This window comes from Eptatretus burgeri, chromosome 7 (assembly GCF_056783735.1).
Source record: "Eptatretus burgeri isolate ZD-2024b chromosome 7, Ebu_testis_v1, whole genome shotgun sequence".
NCBI lineage: Eukaryota > Metazoa > Chordata > Myxini > Myxiniformes > Myxinidae > Eptatretus > Eptatretus burgeri.
In genome coordinates this window covers 88,673,769-88,694,762 of record NC_140967.1, presented here as the reverse complement: position 1 = coordinate 88,694,762, position 20,994 = coordinate 88,673,769, and the positions used below count along the sequence as shown (strand labels likewise).

General features: G+C 45.7%; 1 protein-coding gene across 7 annotated transcripts in view; it reads right to left on the bottom strand.

The window, feature by feature from the left end:
• Nucleotides 1–20,994, bottom strand: part of USP34 (ubiquitin specific peptidase 34) — a 341,601-nt gene that overhangs the window by 161,966 nt on the left and 158,641 nt on the right. For 5 of the 7 annotated variants that reach the window (XM_085890368.1, XM_085890370.1, XM_085890372.1 and 2 more), the window contains 11 exons: nt 17,304–17,417; nt 15,466–15,565; nt 13,270–13,435; nt 12,869–12,995; nt 12,269–12,416; nt 11,822–11,922; nt 7,773–8,039; nt 5,126–5,251; nt 4,747–4,869; nt 4,481–4,564; nt 713–799 (listed from right to left, as the gene is read on the bottom strand). In XM_085890368.1, coding sequence (XP_085746494.1) covers nt 713–799; nt 4,481–4,564; nt 4,747–4,869; nt 5,126–5,251; nt 7,773–8,039; nt 11,822–11,922; nt 12,269–12,416; nt 12,869–12,995; nt 13,270–13,435; nt 15,466–15,565; nt 17,304–17,417 — 1,443 coding nt within the window. The remainder of the gene's footprint in view (nt 1–712; nt 800–4,480; nt 4,565–4,746; nt 4,870–5,125; nt 5,252–7,772; nt 8,040–11,821; nt 11,923–12,268; nt 12,417–12,868; nt 12,996–13,269; nt 13,436–15,465; nt 15,566–17,303; nt 17,418–20,994) is intronic. The other 2 variants (XM_085890369.1, XM_085890375.1) reach the window with 1 other exon arrangement.

Genomic DNA, 20,994 nt, shown 5'->3' with positions numbered 1-20,994 from the left:
AATGTGCTTAGTTAAATGTACCCCGTTCGTTGCGTCCTCTTTCCCGTATTGGAATACCATCTTGCACTGCGGAATACTAGTTGGGTTTTAAACACCCGGTAAATAGAATTGGATCCGGCGAGGTCGGGCGATAATACCCGCTCGGTTATCACTGCAGAACGGAACGGACGGCTTGTGCGGTTCGTGTCCAAGCCGACCTGCGTCGAGGTACGGTCTCCCGGTCGGCTACCCGCGCGAGTACTTAGGTATATCGATATTCGGCGTTTGACCCTATTTTGCACGGGTAGAAAATTGGCTAGGCCATGGTGGGATGAAGAACCCACCCGTGACAGGGTTCCGGCGTTGTTCCGGAAGGTCATGACTGAATTGTCCGTCCGGTGGGCGACGCGGCTACTATTAGTGAAAAGCGGTCGTTCGCACGCCAGTGGGCGCGAATTCGTAACAATACTTTATAGATGTACTCACATTCTAATTGTACATACAGTACTTAAAAGAGGTACTCGATTGAAAAAAAAAGGTAACGTGTAAAAATTGTGGTCTGCCTTGGTGCATTATTTGTGGACAGACAAACAAATGGACCCAAATACAATACGCACTCCTCTGGAGAGGGTAACTATTGATTATATGCCAACAGACTAATTTAAAAGATCAAATCCAGTCCCGATTACAATGATCACTTTATGTCGTTTTCCTTATTCAACACATTGCTCACCACATTCCACAGCTCGCCATCCTTCGGCTCTAGCGTGCCTGCGAGCAGCAACTCTAGTAGCAACTCAAGACCTCCTGCAGCAATGAACTGGGTGGTAGAAACAAACAAATTAAGCTGACAAACCAAGAAAAGCTTGTTCATGCTGTCTGAGAAGATAACAATAGGGCTCACTTTGCCAAAAGATATTTCAGGTGAGATTGGCAAAAATTACTACATTGGCTAAAGGTGAAGGAAGACATTTAACTCATTCAAACTTGCGAGCAGATATAAACCATCCATAAGGAACAAGCTCTACTATATGTGTATATATTTGAGTTATCTAGTTCCATCAAGTAGTGTCCAACTTCTGGTGACATTCATGACCACATTTCTTCAAACATACCTATTCCTATTCTGCACTGCTTCCTAAGGCTCTGGTAGAGACACCTTGGTTGCAGCGTTTACCCCATCCATCCAGCAAATACAATGTCTGCTTCTTCCTCTTCTTCCATTAACCATACCCAGCAGGGTTGATTTCTCCAGACCTTCATCAACTCCACAGGTAGTGTGCCCAAAGCATGACAGTTTCTGTTTTAGCATCAGTGCTTCTAATGTATGTGGTGGTACAATTTCTTCAAACACTGATTTGTTTGTTGTTCTTGCAGTCCATGGAACTTTTAACATTCGTCTTAAACACCACATTTCAAAACTCTATCTTCCTCCTCTCTTTCTTTTTCACTGTCCATAACTCACATCCATACACTGCAAAAGAAATAACAGAGCATTCACCAGATGACTCGGTTTGTTTTGTCATATCTTTGTCTTTCCAGATGTTTGTCAATCCTTACATTGCTCTTTTTCACAATCCATCCATCCATCCATCCATTGGGACCATACTCTGTGCAGAGCGTTGGTGCTGCCTAAGCAGTCTCCTTGGCTATTGGGTACAATCCTGGACGGGTCGCCACTCCGACACAGGATACCAGCAAGCTGGCATTATTTTTCTGACCTCGGAAAGATGACAGAGTCAACCCCACCTGATATAATTCAACAGCCGAGGGGGATTTGAACTCAGGATCCTAAGATCTCAAGCCCACCACCCTAACCATAAAGCCAACACCAGGCATGTTCCCCACAATGCCAACCAAAGAATCCAAATCCATTGGGACCATACTGTGTGCAGAGCGTTGGTGTTGCTGAAGCAGTCTCCTGGGCCATTGGGCACAATCCTCGATAGGTCGCTACTCTGACACAGGATACTCAAATGGCTCAATCATCCAGGCAAGCTGGAACTCATGTTGCTGACCTCGGAAGGAAAGCAGGATGACGGATGACCCTACATGGTATTAATTCAACGGCCAAGCAGGATTTTAACTCAGGACCCTTGGATTCCAAGCGTGTGTGTGTGTGTGTGTGTGTGTGTGTGTGTGTGTGTGTGTGTGTGTGTGTGTGTGTGTGTGTGTGTGTGTGTGTGTGTGTAAAACTACCTCTCGGCACTCATTCTTGAGGTCTTGGTATTTGGTTATTTTCCTGATTTCTGCATCGCTTCGGCCTAAGTCACATTTGCTCTACGGCGAGGATACGGCGGCCCTACGCCCTCTGAATTGACAGAAATGTGCGGCGGCCGCAGTTTCTGCGGTGGCCTCAGGGTGGCCCTACGCCGTTTGGCTATATTTTACAGGTCGTAAGGTCACCGTGGAATTATAACGCGGAGTTATAACTTTTTTCATTTCTACGTTCGCCGCAGCAATTCGACAAGCCGAAAAAAAAAAAACTGGTAAAAAAAAAAAAAATTAACCCATTCGTTACCGTCCATCTGGGCGCAGGTACGCCTTTGGGCCCCCTGCGGTCGCCTTGCGGGCACCTTGAGGCTACCTTGCGTCTGCCTTGAAAATTCTATGGCTGCCGCAGTGCCCCCTTAAGGTCAACATGCGACATCAAATCAAAGACCGTACGGCAACCCCAAGTTTTCGGTCTCCACAATTTCTAAGACCTCGGCCTAAGTCACATGTGCTCGACGGCAAGGATACGGCGGCCGTACGCCCTCTGAATTGACAGAAACGTGCGACGGCCGCAGAGTTTGAGGTGGCCTCAGGGTGGCCCTACGCCGTATGGCTATATTTTACAGGCTGTAAGGTCGCCGTGGAATTATAACGCGGAGTTATAACTTTTTCATTTCTACGTTCGCCGAAGCAATTCAACAAGCCGAAACAAAAGAACTGGTAAAAAAAAAAAAAAATTAACCCATTCGTTACCGTCCGTCTGGCCGCACGTTTGCCTTAGGGCGCCCCTGCGGTCGCCTTGCATCTGCCTTGAAAATTCTATGGCCGCCGCAGGAACGCCCTAAGGTCACCGTGCGACATCAAATCAAAGACCGTACGGCAACCCCACGTTTTCGGTCTCTACCATTTTTAAATTCGCCGTGCAGCTCCCCGAAAAATAAAAACATATGTGACTGCTACATTGTGTGACCGTGGAAATACTGCGGCCGCCGTTGATTTTGGAGACCCCACGGCCGCCGTGGCAAATGTGACCTAGGCCTTAGTCCAAAATCACTGGGATTAACATCTCAATAAGCAATGCCTTCTTCTCTTTTTTGTACCCAAGTATGACATCTGGTTGCAACGCTTTGTTTTCGTTGTTCACGATTGATTCGTGATCATGGGGTCATACGTGAGTGGGACTTCCAATTTTTCAGTGATTCCTTTTGGTTCATGTTCCCACAATTTTTCTGGAACTGGGATATCAAAGTTTTTGCAGACGTGCCAGTGGATTACATTACAAACTCTGTTGGGTCGTTGTGTATACAGCTGTTCTGATATATATATATATATATATATATATATATATATATATATATATATATATATATATATATATATATATTTTTTTTTTTTGTGATTGGTTATTAAGCAGAACATATCATTCTCTTTACTAACCCTACCTCCACCCCTCACCTTTCTCTTTTTTTTTTCCTTCCCCCCCCCCCCGTCTGTCTGTCTTCCCTCCTGCAGTATATAGCAACATTTGATGAGGCGTCGCTCTTCCCACGTCCCCCCCACCATTCCGCACTCCCCTCCCTCCTTCCTTTCCCCTTCCTCTTTCCTCTCTCTCCCCCTCCCTCCTTCCTCTCTCTCCCCCTCCCTCCTTCCTCTCTCTCCCCCTCTCTCCTTCCTCTCTCTCCCCCTCCCTCTCCTTCCTCTCTCCCCCTCCCTCTCTTTCCTCTCCCCCTCCCTCTCCTTCCTCTCTCTCCCCTCCCTCTCTTTCCTCTCCCCCTCCCTCTCCTTCCTCTCTCTCCCCCTCCCTCTCTTTCCTCTCCCCCTCCCTCTCCTTCCTCTCTCTCCCCCCTCCCTTCCTCCTTCCTCTCCCCTCCCTCCCTTCAAAACCCCATCAGAGAAGTGACGGGTTGTTTTGCAGTTAATTAATAAACCCCAAAATGAAGAAGGCCCAACATTTGAACCAATGAGAAATGTAAAAACCAATGCACCTGTTGAATTCCTGACCATAACACAAAGTAAACATGGGCAGTTTGCTGAGATCACATTGGATTGATCAACTTTATAAAACAGAAGATCAAATGACGAAGGTATTTTTCTGGAATGGCTGTCATTGGTTCCTGTTTAACATTTGATAGCTATAAGTGAGTATCTCTGTGATGGATGCATGGAGCTGGGTGTGTGTGTGTGTGTGTGTGTGTGTGTGTGTGTGTGTGTGTGTGTGTGTGTGTGTGTGTGTGTGTGTGTGTGTGTGTGTGTGTGTGTGTGTGTGTGTGTGTGTGTGTGTTCAGACCTTGCAAGACCAAGAGCTTTTGCTATTCTCCACATAGCTATCGTTGGAATCATCGGAGTCAGGATAGAGGTCACCGTAACTGCCCTGTAAAGAACCATTCAAACAATCTCATGAGGAATACACAATAATTAGAGCTCCATTTTGATGAATCTACACATGGAGACGAAAATAAGTGAGGTGAGGAGGAGGTGCTCAATATTATTGATATTAAATATGGCATTAAATAAACAAATAAATTAAAAAGCATAATCGACAATGGTGCTCACTGTGGAGACAGTGCGGATTCTACGGCTTGGCTTGCTTAAGGCCTCTATTATCTCCAGTGCATAGAGAAGCTTCTGCGGGCTCCTCGAACGGAGAAGCTCCTTCCAGCACACATCCCTGCCTTTCTGCGGAGAACATGTCATCCAGCCATGAGGATAGAACTTGAGAAATCAAATGATGAACATAATCATTCAAAACTGCAAAGCATTCGCTTAAAATAACTCTCTTTGTAAAAAAAACAACACATCACTGAAAGAAAAACCAAACGTTTGTTTGCAGTAAATAACAAACAAATTTGAATGGAGTAAAGTTTGAGCCAGCTTTGTTATTATATCAATGTTACTTTTCTGAGCGTTTACCCAACCCACAGGTGTCACACACCTGATCTTCTGAGAAGTCCTGGAAGGCCTGCAGCATACTGGGACATGTTGGCAGCAACATGAGAAGCTCCCAGACACTGTGTGACAGCTGTTCTGCATGCATACACAGCTGCTCAGACTCCCAGCTCTGTGGATAAGATGAAAGCATGTTGGAAGATGAAAGAATTAAAAAAATAAAGAAATAAAAGATTTCAGAATTGTATGAAGAGGAAAAGATTAACTTAATGAAACGATGAAAACTCAACAAACTGGTTTGGGAATAATTCACAGCAGTGCATCATGGAGTGCTCTTTATCTCAGCTGCAATGCGACTAATGGTAACCTGCAGATACTTCACGAGGCCTGCAGATGGATCCTTCACGATGGATACACTCGTGTATCCATCGTGAAGCAGAAAGCAGAGAAAGAACACAATATCAGACTGGCATGAGATCAGACCTCTCAGTCCTTTCTCCCTGCTCCTTATTCTGGTGGCAACTGGTTAAAACTGTCTCAAGAAGATCAGATGGTCTTACCAAGTCCCTTTGTTCATCAAGTAGAGAGTAGTGATATACAGTCTGTGATATCAACGTGTAATGCTCAAATTGTTTCTTTGATTCGTGTTCCCAAACCTTCCCTTCCTGTTCGACATCTCCTTCTACTTGCAGGCAATTCCCAAGAGCAACCGGTCCCGATAACATCGACATACCCTTCCTCAAAACATATGCATCTGAACTTGTTATTCCTCTTTCACCACTTTTCTGCAGACCCTTTTTGGAGGGTTACCTGCCCTTATGGAAGGTAGCTATAATGTTATACCTATCGAGAGGAAGGGTGCCAAGACGGACCCTCTGAACGACAAACCAGTAAAACTTCTTCCCATCATCAGCAGTACGATGATGGAATCAATAATTTAGGCTGATCTCCAGTCCAACCTCTTCTCCAACTGTAATATCACGTCACCAATTTTGTGTTTGTCTTGGTTTTCAGCTTAGATATGCTCTCATACTAACTCAGCAATAGGTGGGCACCCTGAACTTAAGCAAGAGGTCAGAGCCGTTTCACTAGACATTGCCCTGAACATTTGACAGTCTGACACCCAGCCCTGATCATTAAACTTTGTGCTCAGGGAATCCGAGGTCCTCTCTGATTGGTGGATTTTCTTCCTGCACACAATGAAAGCATTTTCTCTCATACCCTTTCCTTCGGGGTCGTGGAACCAATCCTTTTACTGGTTTACATGAATGACCTCTATGCATCTTTAAAATTAAAACAAGAGTGAAGTCGATGGCGCGCCATCACAGATCCCCACGCTTCCCACCTAAAGCAAACTTGAAAGATGCTAAAAAGTTCAACCAGAATGACCCAATATCAATTTTTGAGTTAAATCCCCCCCCCCCATTTTGAACCCTTTTACGCTAAGTCTCAACCCTCTGGGGCATGAACTGGGGGTCAAATCCAAAAAATTGTTCCATAATTCATACGTCACCCAATGTTGATTGCATATACAAAGTTTCATTTAAAAATGTTTAAAACTGTGCCAGTAATTGCATTTTTTGGAACAGTATTCGACCTTTTGACCCCGCTCCAGGGGCAGGGCCAAAAATGATACTGCTCTTGCACCTTCGTGCCATGTGGTCATCATAACTACGAAGTTTGATGAATTTCTGCACAACTATTTAGTTGGTGATAGCAGGACGGATGGACAGACAGACGGCTGGAGCCGATTGCAATAACCCCCCGTGGTTCTATGTCTGAAACTGAAGGTTCTTTGAAATATTTTGACTGGGAGGTCGGTGTGCCCTCCTATGAGGGAGAGGAACTCACTCACTCACCATTTCAACAAAGAACCATCACACAACTCGACAACAAATATGAGGTCATTATAAACCATTAAACAAGCGAGTGCACGGCAACACCTCCAATTCTAGTGCAACAAACAGACAATGTTAAAGGCATAAGAACGGCTTGTGGATTGGAGTCTTCCCTTGTATCAACTCGAGTGATTTTACTCACACAGTGTGGGTAGGTACTTCAGCAAGTTAAACACCAACTACTTAATCCACAAAATAGATTCTGCAAGCAGTTCATTTGGGGAAAGAAAAACGTTAAAAAAAAAAACAAAAAAAAACATGAAATGGAGAAAATATTGTGACCGGATAGTTTTTAAACTTCTAAATTTCCTTCGGAGACCCACTGTGTGACCAAAACAACTCTGGCTTTTGAACAGTTCATTTGATCGATGGGTTTATGATCCCACCTCTCACCAAATATGCTCGAAAAATGTTCCCTTATTTGTCTATGCCAGGAAACACGGGTCCGTGCTTTATGTGACAGTGTCTCCAATAGAAAGGGTGAATGGGGCAGGGGGTTTGAGGGAGGGAGTGGGGGCATCAAACAGCATTCACGAGTTATGAAGAATATCAATTAATTACCCCAAAGAGAACAGACTCGATGATCACATGGAAAAGAAATCTGACGAGGGATAAGCCTGCGTTCTTCGCCATTAAACCACCATTTGTGGAAATAAATAACATAGACTTGGACTCGTCAGTTATTGAAAGAGCACAAAATAATCTCTTTTGTTACAATGTCCATCCAAAAATGACAAGAATTATAATGACAGATATTAATAAACACTTTAATTACAATCATATTTACAAACTGACCTCTTCGTCGTTCTCATCTTTTATCGGGGCGAGTTCGTCTGTTCCCCCCGGTGTGGCTGGACCTACACATTTTTCAAAGCAAGCAGGTGGTGAGCCAAAGGAGGCGAGCATCTCGAGGAGATCAAAGAGGGCAGTGAAGGGTTGATCCTGGAGCAGAAGAATCATGGGAGTGTTCTCCTTTTGTGGAGGGGGGAGGCATGAGGCTGGAAGCTGAAGTCCATCGCCTTTTCTTTCTCTTCGCGGTGCCCCGAGGGACACAAACACCATCTGTGGGCAAAACAAGCAGTGAAGTGGGAGCAAAACGTTCAAGTTCAAACATTCAGGTTTGGGCTAAAATCATTTGAGAGGTCACGGAAGTCACTTACATTAAATGTTGTAACAGACTCGGTCTCGCGAACGGGCAATGCAAAACAGCCAGAAAATAAACTCTTAAGAGACCAAGCAAAAGGTGGACTGCACATGCGTGGATAATGCACAACAATGGGGTTATGTTTTAATACCTTAACCCACACAGTGGCTTCAGCACGCACAAACGGTTTTAAGGCAGAGAATTGGGTGATGCCTGAGGACGAGATTGCGGCTCAAAATACACAGCAACTCGTTTTAAAACAAACACTTGTTTAATAAATAATGAGGGTGGGGATAAGGGAAGCAAAAATGGAAATAAAAATACAGCAACAAATTGAACGGCGCACTTAATTAGACAGTAACAATTTCCCAGCTATTCTTACCAGTAAGCTTATCACAGGGAGACTCAGTCAGGAACACAAGAAGAAAGAGAATGACAGTGTGCGTAGGTGTGTGCGTGTGTAGGTGTGTTGCCTGAAGTGCCAAGAGCCGCGAAGGAACGACTTCAGACCTCTCTGTCAGTCCGGTCTCATCCTTAGGTTTCCACTGTTGGCTCTCCATTGCTGCACCGGTGGTGTGGTGGCTAGATAGTTTCAGCTAAGCGGCTCCCTCTCTGGTGATCCCAGGCTATCTCTGTGTGTGGCTTAACATCTGATCTTTGGAAATCCCAGGCTATCCCTGTGTGTCGCTGAATGTCCACTCTCTGGGGATCCTGCCTGTGAGTGTCAGGTCATGTGTGGGAGCATGCGCGAGAGCAGCGCGTCACTGCGTCCACTTTCCGTCGGTACTCCAGGGGCCTCTATCTGGTCGTCCCCCAGGCCGATGCCTGGCCCATCCCCATCTCTTTGAGATGCCGATCAACCTGCTGTAACCACGAGGCACATGGTCGGCCCATTGGCCTCCTCCACTCATGAGGCTCCCTCACTGAGAAAATCTGGTGAGCAGGATAAGCACCAGGAAAATGAGCCACATGTCCATACAGCCGCAGCTGATGCTCACGCACTATGCAGGTAACAAATCTCATTTGAATCCCCCATCTCACCAACCGCTCGTTGGACACAAAGTCCGACCAGTGATAGCCAAGGATTCTCCAATGTGACCTGGTACCAAAGGAATTAAGTCTCCATCTGAGATCCCTGGTCAGAGTCCAAGTCTCATAACAGTAGAGCAAGACTGGAAGCACCAAGGACCTGAAGACTTGGACTTTCGTCCTCCTGCACAGGAACCGACAAGTGCCACACCCCATGATCCAATGAATACACGACTCCCCAGGCCCGACCCAGACACCAATTGCAGGGGTTTCCTTACAAGCCGGTTACCGGCGACCTGCAGCCATCTACTCAGAGAAAAAAAAATGTCAAAGGTCGCCGCCTACTTACTTCAGAAGGAATTTTTCGATTTTCTTTTTTTTGTCACCGAAATCTCTACATCCCCCTGTTTTGACATCCGAGAAATGGAATATGGTTTCCTTAATGAATGCTAGTTCATCTGCACTATTATTATGTCACACTTACTTCAGATTGCTCACTGTACTCCACCATGTGCAGTATCATCTCCCTATTAAGAACTAAGGTATGGCCCAAATGTTGCTAAAAATGACTCTTTAAAAGTGCTTAGATACTTCATGTTCCAAACACCTTGGTGTGCCCTAAACCATGGCCTTAAATTAATGAACTCTGTTTAAAAGCTGCTTGAACTAACCATACAGTATCGCTAAATTTCAGTCAACCAGTCAGTCAGTCATTATGTTAATGCAACTACATCCAGTACAGGCCTCGCCACTTGTTTTTGTGGAGTTTTCCACCCCAACAGCATGATGATATGAGAACTATTTCATGTCAGAAATCATGCGAGAATGCATTTCCAGCCATCCAGGATCTTCCGGCTTCCAGGGCCCACTTAGGGCCTTGGACCCCAGCCATACAGCTGCGCTCTCTTTGCTCGTGGTGATGGTAACCTGCTACTTTTTAATGGTAGCCTCCTACTCCAAGAAATAAGGAAACCCCTGCTATTGACCTCTGGCTCACAGCCAGTAGAGATATGACTATCACTGCCAAGGTAAGTGAATCTCTCCGTGACCTCAACATCCTCGCCAAAAAGCGTTACAGAGAAGATTGCAGCATCCAAGATGTCATTGAAAGCCTGGACCTTAGTTTTGACCAAGGAAACCCATAATCCCAGCAGCTCCGACTCCTCATTCAGCACCTCGAGGGCCCCAAAAGGATATCCAGTCTCCGCAAAGATGACTGCATCATCTGCGAAATCATGGTCAGATATCTTGACTTTCTCTCCAACATCCTCCCCAGAATGCAGCCCATGCAAGAGCTGAAAAGTGTGGGGGCCATTACATACCCGTGACGACTGTGTGTGGCTGGGGATCCCGGGTGTTTGGCTCAATGTTCCCGGGTGTTTGGCTGAATGTTCCCGGCTGAATGGCTGGCTTTCTGAAGGTCCTAGGCTGTCTCTTCACACTGCATTGCCTTTTATAGACAGTCTTCTGGTCCTTTCTGCATAGGTCTCGCATATGCACTCTCGCAGTGTGAGGTAGCACATGTAGCTATGCCATTTGTAAAACCCATGTTCGAGTCTTGACATAGCACACGTGTGCCCTCCATGTCGAGGTATGATGAAAGGACAACGAAAGGGGGGGGGGGGTGATTTAAGATGCACACGGATGGAAGATGGAAAAATTACCCCCGTGTGGGGGTGACGGTCATCTCTATAATACCACAAGTTCTCAGTGTTCAGTTATGACCGAAGACTACTGCGCAGTTCTACTGCGCAGCTCGACTGCGCAGTGGAACTGCCCAGCACAGTTTGTTTAAAGATGACTCGGTATTTTGGCGCACGTGCACGAAATTATATTTTGAAAATAAATGCCGACGTTTACATTTCGGGTTTTGAAACTTTTGCACCTTCGGCAGAAAATGTATAAATATAAAAGGCTAAAAATGTGTTTTATATTTATATTTCATTTCTCCTTCCTTCCTTCTTTGCGAATCATATCGGCGTTTTTGGCCATCTTCCAGATCACGTGACGATCAAACGGGAAGGAAATTCAAAAATCTGTCCGGTTAGATACAATATAATATTTTTTACTATCATAATCAATAAACAGTTGCCGAATATCTTGTAGAATGGTAGATGGGAGAGGTTTTGAAAATGGCGATATTTATAACTTGCGTGACCTCGACCCTGACCTTGAACCCGGACAAAAGTTACATCGTTGTGCAACACTCATCGACCTCGACCCACATACTAAGTTTCATTAAGATCGGAAAGAAAAATTGTTGACGGACGAACGGACGGACGGACATTTGGTCCGGCTTTATTAGGTCATCTCGGTAGAGATGACCTAAAAAAGAGACAGACATGAGGCTGAGGGTAGCAAGGATTCCAATTTGACATCTGTTTCCGGTCGATGCTAATTGGGGTTTACAAATGTTTATGCTCATCAAGATATAACTGCTGAATAATTCAACCCGAAGTCATGTTTGCAACAATATCATTAATTTACCAGTGGTCTTGTATTTTTGTTAACGAGAAACGGATTCGGTAGCAAGTTTAACAACCCGCTAAACAGTAAATTACCAGCACAATTAATGTCACGAAAGGCAGGTGTTGCCATGTGCAGACATCCTGCCATACAAAGTTGGGGAAGCACGACACCAAAACACCATTTCACATCCGTCTCAGGTTACCTGCATATCTTTGAAGCCGAGCATGTGAAGAGTCTTTTCATCATAATCGGTGGTGAGTTCATGACCCGATGAGATCATACGAACTGGCCCCATTATGCTCCCTGAATGACAAACATAAACAAGGATTATTTTCCATCGGTGTTATTCTCTGCACAGAAAGTATGAAAGTGCTGCATTTAGTACGATACATTACCTTAACCATTGAAAAAGGCAAAATAATCAATGAGGAGGTTATGGGAAGAGGGACGTGGGAACCTGGGCACAGGGAGCAGGACACTAGGACCAAGGAGTTGGGAGCAGGAAGCAAAAAGGGTCTAAAGGAATCTGAAGAATATATATATATATATATATATATATATATATATATATATATATATATATATATATATATATATATATATTTACTCAAACATTGCTTCAGAGATTGAAGAGAAGTCGACAAATGACCTTGCATGTCCCCCAAACGTGATGATGCCCCAAACTCTTGCAGCTGAGCCTGCTGCTTCATCTGTTCTTTCAGCAAACTCTCATACCAATGTGTAACTTCAGCACGCAAGTCCGCGACTTGGTCTGCTGGAAACATCTCGATGGTCATCTGCAAGTAAAACATGCAGTGTGACTAGCAGTGAGAGGTTAAGCACGACTGTATTTCACTCGCAGACAGACGTGACACTCTAACATAAGATGATGACACAAATGCCCTTGTGTATGGTCGTAAATCCACCTTGTGAGTGAGAAATGACAACCACCACCGATACTACTCATCCAAACGTGAACCGGGCAGAAAGTCCAACACAAAATATCTTGAAACGATGACCAAGCCCTGTTTGTGTTCCCATCTGAAGCCCTGCCTCATGATGCAGGAACCCAGGTCCAAATCTTACATATTTGTCCTTTGTCTACGAATGTTCCAGTAAATTCATGTAAAAGTACAATGCTGTGTAATAATGTATGGCCTGCATGAAATGGATGTACAAGCATCTCCAAGAGCCTTATATTGAAGTAAATTGAAAAACATAAGGTCCACAAACCGAGTTTCAGTCTAACCTTGTCTGGTAAGCCAGCCGGCTGGCACACAATACGAATGGGCATAGCCTGCTTATCACAGAAAGACTTCTGATGGCTGCCAATCCCTTGGCCTTCGATCTGCCACTGTCGTAGGTGATAAGCAAACCTGGAAAGAGAATAGGGATGAGTTATGGTAACAAAAGAAAACCGGCAAAACATCTATGGGAATGTGATTGGGTAATGCTGACAAACCGAGACTGGTTACAAGCTCAAAGTGTTTGTGTTAAATTAACTCGTCCCCTGACCTCGACGACATCATGGACATATTGGCATATATTTGAGAGTTATTTCCTGTCCAAGCTGAACTCCGTCATGTTGTTTCACCAATGAACAAACATGAACATCGTAAAAAAAAACAAACACAACCAAACGCACACAACCTGCGCTTGAAGGCTTCCAGGTGAGTTTTAAGTAACAGCAGGCCTCGCTCGATGACCAATAGACTCGAGTGTGGGTCTCTCTGCATTGTGGCCGAAGCTCCAGTCAGGCTGTCCATGCAGCGAGTAATGAACTCTCGTTCGCGCTCCAGCCCACTTTTACCTGTTCCTCAAAAAACACGAGTGGAAAAGAAAAGGAAATTCAGATGAAAATGTACAGTGGTAGAAAGGGGAAATAGGCAAGCATGTCTGACGATTTTCTTCTTTTTTTTTTTAGTATCTAAGGCTCGTGGTGGAAAAAAAGAAAAAAAACACACACACACACACACACACACGACTATTAGATGAGACAAGCAAAGACACTGGGATTGGGGGTAGTGCGGTCACATCACAAAAATGGCGCCGCATTTTCCACCTCACTCAGCAGGGCATTTCCGAAGGGATTTCCTCCTCTTCATTGATGCCATCTCATTGCTTATTGAGATTGTCCGTGCTCTATCATTATGCTGAATGGCAGGCAAGTTAGCAGCACGGACCATTTTTTAAGTGTTTGGTATGACTCGGCCGGCGCTTGAAACCTGTGACCTCCCAGTCTCGGAGTGGACCCTCTAACCATTACACCATCGAGCTGGTTTGTCACATACCAGAGAGAGTGAAGACAAAAAAGCCAGAGAAACAACGCACACAATGACATCACCAATTGGGCAGTTGCACTGATTGTCTCAGGGATCAATGTTGTGTGCCAAATACAAATAAGAGAAAAGAGAGTGTGCACATCTATAGTTTAAAAACATAATTACTTCCGCCATCTGTGATGGATGTTGGTAATGTTTTCACCCGTCTGTTTGTTACTTGCAAAATCGAAGGTTTTTCACGTATATTGGTCAGGCGATTTTGATTTTCTGCCGGTCTGTCTGTCTGTTTGTTTGTCAATCACCTACAGGTCACAATTCTAAGCTAATCCTCATGAAACTTCACCAAGTTGTTGAGGGAGTCTCAACTGAGAAGCCTATTGATTTCGAGGTCGAATTTCGAAAATCGACATTTTTTATCCGATTGACTTGAAAGTTGAACAGGATTTCCATATTGTGCCACTGAATTGGGAAACCAACTTTTTTGAGGTCAAACGTCAGCTCAAGGTCAAACATCTAAAATCATCAATTTTCAACTGAAAAAGTCAATTTACATCCTGTTAACTTGAAAATTAAACAGCAATTGCACAGTCCATCACTGAATTGCGAAAACTATTTGAGGTCAAAAGGTCATACGTCAACTCAAGGGCAAATTTCCAAAATCATCAATTTTCATCCGATTGACCTGAGCTTTGATTAAGATTGTCAATTTTAATCTGATTGAAATGTACAATTCGATGTATCCAAGGCAACCTTTGGAGAGGAGGGTGGATTTTGCAAGTATCGTGCTCTGCACAACGTCTTGTTTGTTTGTTGGTCTGTTTGGAGGATATCTCAAAAGGTGGTGCATGGATTCGGATGAAATTTGGTGGGCAGGTTGGGGGTGTGATAAGGACGAATTGATTACATTTTGGTGAAGATCCAAATCTGCATCTGGATGCGGGCGGAGGTATGTGCTCTACCGAGTACTCTTCTAGTTGTTTTAGTACTCCACCGAGTACTGTCTCGTGTCTGTGTGTTCACCAACTTCTGCATTTTTTGGCAGATATTGACCAAGCTCGGAATGTGCATTTGGGGGCTTCCAAGGGGTCAACACCCCAATCCCCATTTGGAATGGAGGGGGTGGGGTGGAGGCGATTAGGGTAAAGATTCAGACTGTCACTGAAAGTCACAAAGGTTTAATGTATATCTGCAGCAATGGTCTTTGAGTAGCAATGACAATAAACAACGTCGAATGGATGAAATGTGTCAATTGAGAGTCAAAAGCAAAGCAGATCTGTAGCTACGCCATGAGATATACCTTAATATCTGCGTCCATTATCCATACGTTCTGCAACTTCAATCCTATCTACTGTATGGTGTGGAGACAAGTGAGAGCTAGATATAGACATGTCGATATAGAGAAATGGACAACGAAAAAGGGATTTCAATAAACAGGCATTCATTCATGAAGCTAAACTTGTCGAAATCCATTGAATATGACCAACAAGTTTTTAACAGTGAAACATACACTTTCCAAAACCACACCATTTAGAAAAAGGATGCTGAGCAATCATGTGATAAGTACCACTGATGTAGTACGAGTTGATGTACTGTATGGCAGCACGGCTCACTTCTGCCCTCTGTGCCCGCAGAGCAATCCCCCATAACTGATCCATCCCACAGGGCTGAAATGCAAACAATTGCCATTAAGTCCTTTCAAAAGCACAGGCATATAAAATGGATGAGTTTTATTCGGCTGAACATGCTACTGCGAGTAAAACACATGGTTGAGCATCAAGCATACATTCACCAAAATCCAAACGTGAGCCTGCCAGGTTTAAAATCCAGACATAGCATGACCAACAAGAGATGCACTGGCAAGGGTTCCAACTACATGTTGCAATTCCAAATAATGCAAGGTGGTCATTTAATTCTCCAGTAAACTCGCATTCAGTAACCGACACAAGAACCGAGTGTCAGATGCATGGACCAGCTTATCCAGAAAACAGGATCAGCCAAGCTAGGAAGAGGACAGATGGAGTTTTATCAAGAGAAAACGGGAGATTTCCATTGTGCAGACAAATCCCAAGAAATGCAGTGCACATTTGAGCAGACGATGGGCCAAATAAAATGAAGTAAAATAAAAACTTGGTTTGTGTGAACTCTTCATAGTGTTTATTTGAATATAACTTTGTTTCAAGGGAAATCGTGTTTGCCGAGAAATTATCTTGCTGGATGCAACAGCAAACCTCGTTCACTTTGATTTTCTCTGATGTGAACCCGAACTTTTCATGAGATCGAGAGTGCAAAAGTGCACGTTTTTACAATTCCCGCCATGATCTCAAATTCTCCTTTGCTTTCTTCTTCATTCATATGCAGCACAAGGCTGTGGAGTAGCATCATTGGCTGAGGACATGGCTGTGCTGCTGATGGTCCGTGCTCCGTCACCCCGGGCGAGTGGTCCGCGCTCCGTCACCCCGGGCGAGTGGTCCGCGCTCCGTCACCCCGGGCGAGTGGTCCGCGCTCCGTCACCCCGGGCGAGTGGTCCGCGCTCCGTCACCCCGGGCGAGTGGTCCGCGCTCCGTCACCCCGGGCGAGTGGTCCGCGCTCCGTCACCCCGGGCGAGTGGTCCGCGCTCCGTCACCCCGTGTGAGTGGTCCGCGCTCCGTCACCCCGGGTGAGTGGTCAGCGCTCCCTCACCCCGGGCGAGTGGTCCGTGCAATAATATCTGATTTCCAAGCCGTTTGCCATATAAAAGTGTTTTCTAAATTACCGAGCCAAATTTTTTTTCTCCCCTTCACACATTGCTTTAATATTCTCTGTACTGGGCATGTGGCTCTTCACATCCACTTCTCCCATGTCTTGTACGTCTAAATCATGTCGTACACTCAATGGTACTCTCTCATCTCCACCTAACGACTCAAACTAGCCATGAAAATCAGACTTAAGGCAAAACATATTTTGTTGTGAGAGTCTAATAAGCCAAGACAAAGCAAAGAGGTCAAGGAAGTGCGACTCACGTTAGGGCTTTCACAAACTTGTGCACATGCATCAAACGAGTCTAGAATTCCCTACAATCTACGTGCAGAGCCAAACTGAATCCAAAATGAGTGGATCGTATTGCGAAGTTCAATAACTAAGCAGAGCAGCAAGACACTTATGGGTGAGAAAAATGAAAACATATTACAGTCGTACAAATTTCCATTCCAAGTTGTAGCTTTTCGGTAAAAGTGCTAAAGATCCATGCTTTCAAAGCTTTCCATTGCAGCAAAAGAATTTTTTAAAACATTCAATGCTCGGCCAAGATTTCAAGGGCCTGCACCTATAATTTACACTCATCCCCTGAGTCAGTTCACAAAGAATGACTTGACTTCACATCAAAATTTTACCACCCTGACGATTTACAACATCTCGGTGAATCACCTCACTGGTTGAAGAACCATCATAGGCGCTGCTGGCAAGTCGTGCCAGGCTGCATAACTGCTGGAAAAGGTTTAGACCCGTCATGCTGATCGTTTCTGGCTTGAGTTGTGGCATCTGCAAGGAGGAAAAAAAAATTCTGTTTTATCAAGCAGCCATATTATCATGAAGAGATACGCAAACTGTATGCACCATATGACAACTGTGGAGCCATTGGTAAACTCCCTCTCTACCCCTCCCCCCTTTCTGCGATTAGTTTATCCCCTGTCGGTTGTGCCAAATTGTTGCCCCACTATCACTGTAAATTTAGCTTTGCTCTTCCATGAGCCTTGCTCTTGTAAAAAAATAAGATTAAAATTAAAAAGGTGGCCTCCGAAGCCAGCCGCAGACTGGGCATCTTCCGACGATCCAAGTCTGTCTTTGGAAAATCCAAGCCACTCAAAGTCTTCAAGGCTTTTCTCTGTAACTTAATGGATGGAGTACTACTCTCCTCTATGGGCTGGCACCACAGCATCACATCTGTTTCTCCAGGATTTTATGGAATCCCAATCTCTCAACATCATTGCAATCTCCAGCAATGAGGTAAAAGTACAAGGTCTGTTGTTTTGATATCGCAAGCAGGTCAGTGGTCCGTTTTTCTACCACCTCTTCTCCGGGTATACCCCTGCCCCTCACCCCTTGTGCACGAAGTCCTTCGACCTTCCCAAGGAACTCCAGCATGCATGCGCTCCTCCAGTAACCCTCTCCTGGTTAAAATTCCAAAATCCAGAATTCAGGCTGAATGCACGCCTCAACTCCGTTGTTTCGGGTTTCTCCCATCGATGGAACCACCTTCCAGAGGCCAATCATTCCCACTCTTCTCTCCAGGCTTTCAAGCAGACAGTGCACCCCACATCTGCGCAAAGAGCTTCTGGAGACCTAGACCACGGTTCACGAGCGTCTCAACTGTTCCCAATTTGCGGGGACGACCTGGTCGCCGCCGAGTCTACATCGGTGGAACAAGCCAACATGGAGGCGGTCAAACTTTTGGAATACTGCTTTTCCACTGGCAAGCACCTTTGATCAACGCACTATGGGATATTCCTTGAAGATATTTTCTCGGCATGCTGGGAGACTCTGGTGAGTGTGGCAGGCGTACTTTGCAGAGTTCGACAGCCCTGATTTACAATCAAAGTAGACTGGTCGGAACAGCGAGAGCAAGAGCTGCCCTTGACGGTCTCACAGCATGTAGAGGTGCACCGGCATGCGATGTCCTTTTGCCGTTGGGCCTGAGCATTCCTCCTTTAGGAGTTGATCAGCACGAGGCTCCACTTAGGGAAGCATAGTAAAGACCTACCCCTGGTGGGTTGTGCTTGGGCCAGTGGCTTGGGACCTCGCGAACCGGCACCCAGATTGTGCTGCACAGATCGCCGAAGTGTTCCAGGTGGTACACCCCAGGCTGGCCTCAGGGGCCAGCTCCCGGGGTCGACTCCCATATTGCTCCTTGCCAGCTGGTTGGATTTGGGCTCATGCACCATGGTGGTCTGACCTTGTTGAAGGCGGGGCGCATCGCTGGCCGCCAAACCAGGCGGGCCTGGGCTTCGCTTGCCAACGGCTCCCGTTGGGATGCCAACTTGGCTTGCTTCTCCCGGCCTTGGCTGGTGGCGGCCAGCGGGGGGTTGAAGGCCATGGCAGAGTCAGTACACAAAGAATGGCTTGATGTGAAGTCGAGCAATTCTTTGTGTAATGAGTGAAGGAACGAGTGTCTTGCCCAATTCTGAAGTTGTTGTTCTCCTCCCCTTTCCTTTATAAGGGGTGAGGTCCATTGGCACCAAGCTTCTGCCCTGCCTTAACCACGATAATCCTCCACCTCCCTCCACTCTCCAACCACCCCTACCTTACAGATATCCCTCCTCACACAATCCTCCCATCTCAACTGCAGTCTACCTCTTTTCCCCCAACCTTGCTCACTCAATATATCCGCTCTCTTTGCCATTCTCTCTTCCCCCATCTGCACCAAGTGTCCAGCACATCCAGCCGGCATTTCACCAATCTCTCCGTCAAGCTCATCTGCACACCAATCTCCTCCTTCAGTTCATCCAGCCTCCTTATATCCACCATTTTCACTCCCACAATCCTCCTACCCAGTTGTTCTCACAAACCTGCAGCCTCTGTTATTGTGTGTCAGCGCCACCATTTCCATGCTGTAAAGCAAGGCCGGTATTATACACATCATCAGAACCTTCCTGTTCAATTTTCTTGATATCTTTCTGTCTGCCATTACTCCCTCCACCCTCCTCCACGCATCCGTGGAGTCCTCTTCCGCACCTCTGCCTCGGACTTACCATCCCCGGTCAATGTTCCTCCCAGATACTCAAACCTATTTCCTTACCTGATCTCCATCCCCTCGAAACCTGATATGGATACATTTTCTCTGCTGCCCAACCCACATCACCTCAGTCTTCTGCATACTCATCTTCAGCCCATGCTTCCCAAATGCCTCCTTCCACTCCCCCAGTACATCCTGCATCTGCTGCCCACTCTCCACCACAACAGCCAGATTGTCCATATACAGCATACTCCTCATACTACCCCTCAACATCACCTTCTTGCTTACCAGCTCCATCACCATGATAAACATGAGTGGGCTGAGAGCACTTCCCTGGCTCAAACAAATGTTCACCTGAGCTCCTCAGACATCCCAGGACCAACCAAAACTCTTCCCTTCATTCCCTTGTACTTCCCGTCCTCTAACCTAACTTCTGCTTCCGGCGATCCCATCCATCTCAGCTATTAGCTTAATATTATATTAGCGTCGCCATCACCATGGCTCTCGGGACAGTGTCATAGGTATTCTCCATGTCCACAAATCCCCAATGCCATCTCACCTTGCACCTCCAACCTCTTCTCCATCAGCTGTCTCAGGGTGAACGTCCCATCTGCCGTCCCCCCTACCCTTTCTAAACCCCTGCTGCTCTTCTCCGATCTCCATCTCAACGCCCTTCCTTATCCTCCCATCCAGAATCCTCTCCAGCAGCTTCATTATATGACTTAGTAGGGGAATGCCCCTATACTTCCCAAGATCTTGAACATCGCCGTTCTCCTTCCATATTGGCACAATTAACCCTGTCTTCCAATCCTCAGTCTTCCAAATTATAACCCGGTCTTCGAAATTTTAACCCTTACTCATACACATATTCAACAGCCTCTTCGTCCAAATGACTGAGTTCTTCCGCTGCAATTATAATCTATGTACACTCATCAATACCTGGCGCTCTTCCCTTCTTCATCTTTTTCAATGGCGTCTGCACTGCCTCCTCTGTAATCTCGACTAACTCCACTTTCCCCTGTACATAACATGGTAGCTCCAGCACGGCATTGCTTCCTTACCAGTTCAACAGCTCTTTGAAATATACTGCCCACACCTTCAATGCTGCCCCCCTCTCTGTCACCTCTCGCCTCCATTCTTAATCACTGCGTACCCCCCCCCCCCATATACTTGCCATCCTCATTCCTGGCATGAGCCAATTTATATACCATCTTCCTTCCACCATACTGTTCCAACTTGTTGTGCACTTACTCTTCCATATCATTCCTCGCATTATCCACAGCTCTACTGGCTGCTTTCTTCTTCTGCCCATACAGATGCAGCAACCCTGCATCTGGCTGCCTCCCCCTATCTTTGATATTCTCAATCCTTTTCCAAACCTCCTTC